Source organism: Corvus moneduloides, chromosome Z (assembly GCF_009650955.1).
Source record: "Corvus moneduloides isolate bCorMon1 chromosome Z, bCorMon1.pri, whole genome shotgun sequence".
NCBI classification, from domain to species: domain Eukaryota; kingdom Metazoa; phylum Chordata; class Aves; order Passeriformes; family Corvidae; genus Corvus; species Corvus moneduloides.
Window position 1 is genome coordinate 29,404,738 of NC_045511.1, and position 10,512 is coordinate 29,415,249.

At 48.3% G+C, this 10,512-nt stretch overlaps 1 protein-coding gene across 1 annotated transcript; it reads right to left on the reverse strand.

Annotated features, from left to right (window-relative positions):
- Nucleotides 1-7,766: 7,766 nt before the first annotated feature.
- On the reverse strand, nt 7,767-9,330 carry CARTPT (CART prepropeptide). The gene is made up of 3 exons (XM_032096488.1): nt 9,170-9,330; nt 9,006-9,089; nt 7,767-8,797 (listed from the first exon to the last, which is right to left on the reverse strand). The coding sequence occupies exons 1-3, from the start codon at nt 9,311-9,313 to the stop codon at nt 8,690-8,692; spliced, it is 336 nt and encodes a 111-aa protein (XP_031952379.1). The 5' UTR covers nt 9,314-9,330; the 3' UTR covers nt 7,767-8,689.
- Between the last annotated feature and the right edge of the window lie 1,182 nt (nt 9,331-10,512).

Consider the following 10,512-nt stretch of genomic DNA (forward strand, 5'->3'; position numbering starts at 1 on the left):
AGAACTGCATATTTTTGCAGCTTTTTAAATTCCTCCTACAAAATTCTGTAGCATATAATGCTCTTATTGCACAGCAGTCATTCTCCAAGAATCTTCGAGTACAACCACCGTTTTCTGTTTAATTCTGTGGTTTTCTCTATGAACAAAAAACCCAATCCAAGTATTTTGCACATGAATATAACTGTATTCTATCAGGCTTGTATCTTACTTGCATAGAATTTTGTCGTCTTTGCTAATTGAGTCTCGAATAACTTTTCCATGTAAGAATACTACTAAAACTAGGTAAATTTCAATCCAATTTGAATTCATAAAGTGACAGATATAAAAAGATGTATAAGCTTGTAGAAAGTGAGTTAAATGAATGTAAAATATATTCTGAAGAGCATGAGATGCAACAATAGTTGCTGAATGCACTCATGAAGACAGATTTAAAGCATTACGATCAAAAGGAATTAACTCAAAACACCAGCTTTGTGTCCTGAATCACAGTGTTCTTTATGTTTATAATGAGGGTGAAATACTACATATAAAAACCTGCTAGATCAGCTCAAGTTAGGGCATGTCCTGTTCTGAATTCCTGTCATTTAATGTGTATCAGGAATACAAAAAGGTGTGGATGAGAAGGGATTTCAGCCCTTGCAGCCTTGTCAGGGCACAGTGAAACCATTCTAGGTGGTGTGCCTTTACATCCACTACCCTCCATTGGTTCGTTATGGAATCCTGTACCTGTACTAGTGTTTATAATAAATTGACAGGAAAAAAATGCCACCTTGTTTTCTGATACAAATAAATTAGCTAATCCCTCCTTGATTCTGCTGTTTAAAAAGACAGGTTCACCATCTACTAGTCTCCACGTGAGTTTAGGGTCACAGTTTAAATCAAACCAAAAATTCTGTGTTCAGATGTAGAAAAATATCCTCCCCTGATGTCCTTCATAAAGATTGCTGCTAATTCCATCAATAAAAATGAGAGGTGAGGCTACAATAAAACTATGACTTGTACAGCATCCTCCATGGATATGTCATCCAGAAAGTAATAATCTCTCACTTGCCTTTATGCATTTTATTATGTTCTTAGCTGCATTTTGTTTAACACATCATCCTATTGTCATCATTAGTTTCATTTCTGTGATCTCTATCTGGCAAGGATGTGCACTTTGGTCTGAGATGTTACCTGTTTTATGGATAAATGCAAGAAGACAACTGCTAGTGTTGCCTCCCAAATTCACAACCAGAATTCAATTCAGCTTTAAACAATTCTGCATTTCAAAGAAGCCTTTATCTTGGCCTGGGAGATACTGAAGCAGTCTTTTAATGCTTAGTTATTGCATTTCTTAATTGACTCTGTGGTTTAGTTTCTTTAATTCCTTATAGATGTCATGAAAAAGTGATTTTAAAAAAGTGGCAAACCTCTAAACAAGACTTGTAAAGTCTTGTTGCAAATATTCATGAATGCAATGACTATTCTGAAGGCTTGTCACGGTTTGACACTGGCCAAATGCCAGGCACCCATGCAAGCTGCTCACTTACCCTCCCCTGCAACAGCTGGGCAGAGGAGAGAAAAAATCAACAAAGGGCTCATGAGTAGAGATAAGGACAGGGAGAAAACACTCCAAGGGCAAAAGAGGCTCGCCTTAGAGGTACAAAGTGAGTTTATTACTAACAAAATCAGAAGAGGATACTGAGAAGTAAAATAAACCCTTAAAAACACCTTTTTCCCCAACCCCTCCCTCCTTCTGACCAACAGCACAGGGAGACAGAGCATGGGGGTTTGGTCAGTTCATCACCGAGATCTGAGACCGTGGGGTCCCTTCCCACTTGAGACAGTTCTCTGTGAACTTCTCCAGCATGGTTCCAATCTCATGAACAGGAGTCCTCCCAAGACTGCTGTGATGTGGGTCATTCTTCCACGGGGTGCAGTCCTCCAAGGACAGGCTGCTCCAGCCTGGAAGCAGGGCCCTCTCTCTCCACCAGGTCTCCCGCTGGATCACAGCCTCCTCCAGGCATCCACCTGCTCCAGCGTGGGCACCTCCCCCACGGGCTGTGGGTGGATCTCTGCATCTCCCATGGATCCCCATGGGCTGCAGGATTGCTCTACAGAGCTTTTTGGAAAAAGCATATAAATTTCTAGCTGATACAATAGAGAAGAGTGTACCTGAAAATTGTGTGCCATTAATGAAATCTAAATAGTGTGGAAGTTTAGTCAGGGGAAATGTTCTTTAACCAGACCAGTGCAAATAGACATGCTGGAGTTCCATCTCCATAAGGGAGAAAATCAGCATGTCTAGTGTGTCCATTAGAGTTAATAAGTCTGTTGTGAAGAATGGTAGGGTATGATGTTTTTTTTTATAGAGTCATAGAATTAATCCTTTGCGTTGGAAAGGACCTTTAGAGGGCATCTGGTCCAATACCTTCCTGCAAGGACCAGGGACATCCTCAGCTAGATAAGTTGCTCAGAGCCCTGTCCAACCTGACCTTGAGTATTTTCAAGGTTGGGGCACCTACTACATCTCTGGGGCACCTGTGCCATTTTTTTTGCCACCCGCATCATAAAATTACTTCCTAATACACAATTTAAATTTACCCTCTTTCTGCTTAAGACCGCTTCCCTCTGTCCTATTACAGCAGGCCCTGCCAAAAGCAGGGCCTATCTTTATTATAAGCCCCCTGTAAGTATTGAAAGACTGCAATAAGATCTTCCTGGAGCCTTCTGTTCTCTGAACCCCAACTCTCTCAGTCTTTCCTCATAGGCGAGGTTTTCCATCCCTCTGATCATCTTGGTGGCCTCCTCTGGACTCACTCCAACAGGTCCCTGTCCTTCCTGTGCTGGGACCCCAGAGCTGGATGCAGTGTTCCAGGTGGGGTCTCACCAGAGCAGAGGGGCAGAATCCCCTCCCTCCCCTGCTGCCCACGCTGCTTTGGATGCAGCCCAGGGCACGTTTGGCTCTCTGGGCTGTGAGTGCCCATGGCTGGGTCATGTCCAGCCTCTCATCCCCCAGCACCCCCAGGGCCTTCTCACAGGGCTGCTCTCCATCTGTTCATCCCCAGATGTGCTGATATTGGGGGTTGTCCTGACCCAGGGGCAGCACCTTGCACTTGGTCTTGTTAAACCTCATGAGATTCCTATGGGCCCACTTCTCGAGCTTGTCCGGGTGCTTCTGGTTGGCATCCTGTCCTTCAGGAGTGTCAACAGCACCGCTCACTTTGGTGTCATCTGCAAACCTGCACATAATGCCACTGTCTGTGTCATTGTTGAAGACATTTAACTGTACTGATCCCAATACAGACCCCAGGGGGACACCACCTGTCACTGACGTCCATCTGGACGTTGGGCTGTTGACCACTACCCTCTGGGTGTGACCATCTGGTCAATTCCTCATCCACCAAGCAGTCCACCCATCAAATCCATCTCTCTTCAATTTAGAGAGAAAGATGTGATGGGGGACTGTGTCAAAGGCCTTACAGAATTCTAGACAGATGATATCTGCAGCTCATCTCTTGTCACTTCACTAGAGAAGGCCACTGGGTTGTCCAGGCAGGACCTGCCCTTGGTGAAGCTGTGCTGGCTGTTTCAAATTATATCCCTGTTCTCTGTGGGCCTTAGCACAGCTTCCAGGACTATCTGTCTTTCCAGGCACAGAGGTGAGCTCTCACCACCATCCACTCTCTCTGTGCCTGACCCTGAAATGTAATTTGTGGTTCATGGCTGGAACCCAGCAGTTGGTTCTTTGCTTTGGTGTGATCATTTCTGTGAATCCTGTAGGATCCTACAAGACAATCACGGGACCAGAAGAAGGGAAGTACTTCTGGGACAAAGCCTGGCTGCTGTGTGATTGTTCTGTTACAGTAGTGCCTGCAAGTGAGAAGACATTCTGCCCCCCAGGCAAAACAGGCAGGATCTCCAAGTTGCCATCAAGCCAATTACCACATACAAAACAGTATTTGCCATTTACTAGGGAAGAACTAAAAGAGCAACACTTGAATGCCTAATCAGTATTTGTTTTAAATTCCAATCTCATTATAGCTGCTACTGCAGACAGACTGTTTCCACAGGCTCCAGGGAGGTCTCACACACCCTCTGAACAATCTTGCCAAAATGTGAAGGCCCAGACCTGAGCTGAAAAGGGGCTCACACAGATGGGGTGAGGTACTGGGGGAGTGAAGGAAGGACCCAGGTAAGGCTGCTCAGGTTCCTGAGCTCCTTTTTGTGCAGCCTCCCTCTCCAGCAAGGGAGAATCATCTCTTAGAGACCTAGATCAGAAGGGTGACTTGCTGGGAGTCGTAAGGAGTCACAGGCGAAGTATAGCTGCATGTTCCACCTTGCTCTATTGTACAAAAAAAAAAAAAAAAAAAAAAAATCCCCAAAATCCCATTCATCACTGTTGAGCTAACACAGTCATTTAGAGGAGAGACAGCTGCGTGCTGAGAATGTCATTCCATTACAACACTGCCACCTCTTGTTCTTCTGCTGGTTTCATTTTTGCCCAGCTCCAATCTGTGGTGGATATACCACCAGCAGAAGGCCATAAAGTCTCCACTACTTTTGTTAAATGCAAACCTTACAAGGAAGAGCAACGGACTGGATGCAATGTCATTTACTTCTATACAAGCTACAAAAAGGTAGAACACCTGAAAACATCCACATATTCTATCAATCAGTGTAGATTAGTGTGTAGCTATTTTCCCTGCTTACTCAAAGAAGGAGGCAGTGAAAGAAAGGGGGTGAGGAAAAAGGGGAGAACAAACCAAACCTACCACAACAACAAACAGATCCCCCAGAATCTTAGAAGAAGCAAAACCCCCTTCAGGAGAAAACATAATGGGATTTGTCCAGTATATGTGAAATACATTTTATCCGTGCAATGTTACCTCTGTGACTCCTGATGTGAACCTCAGTTGTCCTCTCAGTACTGTGCCATCTGCTATCCCAGGAGCTGCCACCCAGAGGCATACATATTCCAAATGCTGGTTAATGAAAAGCACTGCCTGCCTCCACCAGGAACACCAAGCCTGAGAATCATGTAGAGCCTCCTGGAGAAGACTTGGCTGCAGATAAATATTGTAAGTTGATGATCGTTGAGTTTTGACTAGGTAATCTCTGGGAAGAGGTTTGCTCTAGAGGAAGGTGGATCACACTGTGCTAGCAGGTACGACATGGAGAAAGCCCACAGACGGCAAGGAGAAGAGAAAAACTGGCTGGGCCTCTTTGTCCTGGTGCTTGATATTCAACTAGCTTTTTCATTGGGATTGAATTACTGATACAGGTGGGGTTTCTGCAAGGATTCCTTGATTTCTAGCACTGTATTTCTTTTTTTTTTTATTTATTTCAGATAGCAGTTTCATGTAACACCCTCTTGAATTAACACCTTTTTACTAGACTTTTTCATGATGTCTCCCTATGTTTCAGTCTTCACATGTAGAGTAGCTGAAAACATGAAAATGTTTTAGCCAAACCCAAGTGCCTGGAAGCTGCCAGCAGCCCCCAAAACCAGTGAGCGGCGCACAGCACTGATCCCCTGGGCTATGGGGCCAGCTGAGACTGCTGGTCAACCCATCACACAGAAAGAAATTACCTGACAACCAGCCTGTCAGGAGCAGTTTTTACATCTCTTTCTAGCTGGAAGATCCAGTCAACGAGAAAAATTTGGTCTTCAAATGGAGTTGGCAGGAGGCAAGCAGATTTACAGTGATTGAGTTCTAATAGGATAGGACTTGAAGCAGCTGGGTTTTTCTACTTCATACTCAGTAAACTCATTAATTCTGAACCACAGTTATTATTATTCTGAACCCTTTCTGGTGTCTAAACCTAAGAGGAATCCTCAAAAACTGTGCTTCTTCTTTTGGACATGTTGTCTGTAGGCCCATCTTGGAAGTGTTAGTAAGGTGAAATCTGGAGGTATTTTAATTGAAAAAATGGTGTCATTTCATGTAATTGATTTCAAGAGTGAAAAATACACAAATGCTGATTCTATCCTGATTCTTACAGAACAAGTTTCTCTCCTCATGTATTTTTTTTTAATCTCTAAAATAGAAATAACTGCAATGTAATGTAAGTGGTCTTGTATATAACCAACATGCTAAGAGCCCTCAGGTTAGTGCACACAATATTGCAGAGAGTATTGTCATAATGTCAGTATCATGAAAGTAAACCCTAAATCCTGATTTTTAAAGTTAGGTTTTAGATTTATAATTTTGATCTTTATGTAAACCATGTTTATAATTTCAAGCACTGTAATCAGGAAAAACAAGAACTATAAAATCAACACATAAGCTGAATAATTCTTGATATATTTTAGTCCAATATTTCATGTTTCAGTTCAGTTCTGTGTAAACACACCTTCAGTAAATGTTACATGTAGAGCCAATCTACACAAACAGTTCATTGAGATGATTGTGGTACTTGGGGCCAGACACAGCCTGAGAGGACCATCGAACAGCCAGAGCATGCACTCTCTGCCTGAAAGCATCCAGTACTAATATCGTACAGTCCTTTTTATTGTTTGTATGGGAACCAAACAGAGATGCTACACAAATTATTTCATTATTCTGTGAGAAATCAAGGATTTCTACAATATCTCTGGGAAATACCATAAAAACCTCCACAAGCAGTTACAAGTTTACAAAACCTGACACTTGCCTCCAGCCCTGCAAATGCACAATCACGCCTCTCCCCCACAGGCGTTACTCACCCATGGTCACAAAAGTTGCAGGCAGAGTGGGCTACCACTCCTGACTGAACTATCCTTGCTCACTACATATCCATTTCTCTCTGTAAAGTCCTTCCTGAACAGTGTTCCCACCAAGTGCACCATGGCTCTTGCCTTAATTTAACCCTCCCCTCCTGACTCCCCCACATACACAGTCCCCCAGGTCAGTACTCCCTTGCCCATGAATGGCATACGCCAGTCTTGTGGCCCCACCTGTTAAAATAGCCTTAGCACTCCGGGTGTTTTCAGCTACCCTTTATTTTGTCCTTCTCTGGGCTAAGATGAGCTCATTCCTGGCCTGGAAAATAATAACTAATAATAACAACAATAAACACCAGCAACAACCCTACCACAGTACTGATACCAGCAATAATAATAGTAGTCATACTGATAGCAAAATGAGAAGTGGTGGGTCTCTTTTTGAAGTTAGCTTCTTCATACCTGTTTCAGTCAGAGTTGGTTATGTGCTCTTACTGTTTAGAAATAAAACAAATGCCTTATAGAAGCCTTTTTCTCACAAAATTCTGTGTTTCTCATGTGAATTTGTGCTCTCTTCAGCGTGAAATATGAAAACTTCTTGTATGTCTTTCCCCTGTGTCTGCCTTGGCCCCTGGAGTCCCTCGTCTCCATGCTGATAGAATTAAGAGCTGGTTCTCGCAAAGACACCCATGGATGAATTGTGACAAAGAAGAGGCAAGAGGCTCTTTCAGGGATCCATCGTTTGTGGTAATCAAACACAAAGTAACACAGATGATCCAGCTCATGGTTTTTGCCCCCATACACTGCCTCCCCAGACAAGTCCCTGCAGCCAGGATACACCATGTACTGTCCCAAAGGAAAACCTGAGGTCCTAAGCCTCTGTGTTCATCACAGTCTCTCTGGGTGCCTGTGGGGAGAGAGCAGACATCAGCTGAGCAGCACCAGAGCACATGAACCTTGGTTTCTAGTCCTGTCCTGACCTGGCCGATGGCACACAGGAACACTTGCAATAGTTGTGGAGAAACCCTTAGTATCTCCCTCTGAGTGCTAGAGATTCCCATGTGAATTAAAACACCCAAAATACCATCATCAGAACACTGACTTTATTAATAGAGACAAACAAAGGATTAAAACACGTTATGGGTTTGCTGAAACACACAGTGTACCTGTGGAGGACAGACGTATTTATATACATTAGTTCATTGTAGAAACGTGAGCCATTTGGTCTAGATGACTAGGATATCCCCAGGTAGTTTGCAACGAATCCAGACAGCTTTCTCTCCGTGGTGGCCCTGGTAAAGCAATCGATTTCCCCCCAGCCCCCCCCCAGCCAGGCTGGTACCAGACCCCTGCCCACCACCAGTGTCTCATGCAGGACTTTCTACAGCACAGGGTGAGCACAGCTGGATTTGGCCTGAGGCCAGCGGTGTAGGTGAACCCCACTGAGGGCTGTGGGCCGCTTCTTCTGGGGTGTGCCGAACTGGGTCCTCTCAGAGGAGAGGCAAGAGAGAGGGGGTCAGGATGCTTTGGACACACTCGCATCCCGCCCCTCCCCTCTACCCCCAACCACCCCAGGGAAATCCCTGCCCCCGGCTCCTCCGGCTGGCAGTGGGTGGATGTTTCCCGCCCGAGGAAGGAGCCGGAGAGCCCGGGACACTGCACGGGGTCAGCACCGCTTCCCGGCACGGCTTGGCACTACTCGGGTCTGCACCGGGACGGCACTGCAGATCCCGGGACCGACACCACTACTCCCAAGGCACGGCCCGGGATTTTCCTGGACGGACAAAAACAAGCGGGGGAGGAGGAGAGGGAGAGGACGGGGTGGGGCGGGGGAGAGAAAGAAAACAGCTCCACGGATGTCGGATGTCACGGACGGCGTTACACGGGCGGCGCGGGGGCTTCTCGCTGCGTTTCTTGGGTGGAGGAGCTGCGGGAAGTCGCCAGCACGTCGGGGCGGCCAGACGTCGGTGCCTGCGCTCCCGGCGGCTTGTGGGGCGCCCCTGCTTACAGGCACTTGAGGAGGAAGGAATTGCACGAAGTCCCCCGGGGGCAGTCGCAGAGCTTCCCGATGCGAGCCCCCTTCCTTACGGCGCACTGCTCCCCGGCGTCGCACTGCGGGCAGCGGCCGGCGGTGAGTGGGACCGCCACCAGCGGCCGCCCAGTCCTGCCCCGTCCCGTTTAGCCTAGTCTCATTCTGTCCCGTCTAGTCCAGTCCCACTCTGTCCCGTCTCGTTCCCTTCCCTTCCCTTCCCTTCCCTTCCCTTCCCTTCCCTTCCCTTCCCTTCCCTTCCCTTCCCTTCCGTTCCGCCGCGACACTCACCATGGGAACCTGCCCAAACTTCTTCTCGTAGTGCGGTCCCCTCTTGCTCTTGAGCTTCTCCAGCACCTCCTGCAGCGCCTCGATCTGCCGAGAGACCCCAGAGCCGCCGTCAGACCGCGCCAGCCCCGGCGGTGCCCCCCGCCCGGCCTCGGTCCCCGCCCCACCAGTTCCTTCTCCCGGGAGGCGCCGCCGCCGCCGGGGGGTCCCAGGTCGCGGGCGCGGCGCGGCGGGGTCGCTCCGTGCCCGCGGGCGCTCAGCAGCAGCGCGGCCGCCACGGCGCACAGCGCCAGCGCCCGGCAGCTCTCCATGGTGCTGCCGCCCCGCCGCCGCCGCCGCCGCCTTTATAGCGCCGCGCCCGCCCCGCCGTGCGTCAGTGCCCACCGCCGCCGCGCCCCGAGTGTCGGCACGGCACGGCTCGGCTCCGCGCCCCCCGCCTCCCGACCGCCCCAGCCGGTGCCCCAAAGCGCCGGCCGTCCCTCACCCTCGGGACAAACAGCGGATCCGTCTCTGAGCGCGCCCGGGGGGAAGGCGGCCAGCCCAGCCGCACCCTGCCCGCACTCCCTGGGCTCGTCCACAGCCGAGGGCTGGGTCGATCCCGTGTTATGTGAGCTGAGTGGGAAACTCTTCCCTCGCCCCTTGGGGCTGGGATGGTTGAGCAAGAGGGTGGACATTGGACACACAGAGATGAAAGTGGAAGTTGGGCTTGCAGACTTGGGAGTCTAGGCTTGGAAATCAACACAGGGATCTGACAGGAGGGAGAGTAAGTACCCCGTGGGCTAAGGAAAAGCACGACGTGATGGAGGATTAGCCTGAAGGAGTTGGGGTGGGGGGGCAGAACGGGGATGGTAGATAGTGATGATGAGCAACAAGCTGATGAGAATGTGAATGCTTGAGTAAGGACAGGTGAGAACCAACAGTGTTGGGAGGCTCAGTGCCACCAAGAGCAAACGTAAGAAGCACCATCAAAGGGCCCAGGATAAAAGTAACTGCTAATACATAAAGCAGAACTGTGAATTGTGCTTGAGGTCAAATATCATATCACTGAGCAGGTTCTTGGGGAGTATCATATACCCTGTGTGTGAAATGAGGCCACCTCTGTTTTGGGACAGAAAAAGTGCAGTCATCAAAAGGAGACTTAGCATCAGTGAACACATGTCATTCAGACCTTCCCACTGGCGTTTGGTTCTGCAAGCCACGTAGCCTTGTGCCCATGAATACTCCCACTGAAAAGATCCCTGGCAGGCTCAAACATGTCCAGGCATCATGGACATGGTGGTGGCAGGAGCAGCTCTTCCCATTAAGAAAAGCAGTGGCATGCTGAGAAGAGTGTGCAAGATGAAGGACAGTGCTGAGTGAGCAGCAGTTTTGCTGGCATAAGACATTTGGCCATCTGGTTGTTGGGACAAGGAGGCAGGGAGCTGGATCTGCCTGTGAGGAGGCTTCACTTCAAGCTCAGCTCTGAAGCGGCTATGGGGATGGGATGTTCCTGCCTGCAAGTCAACAGCAG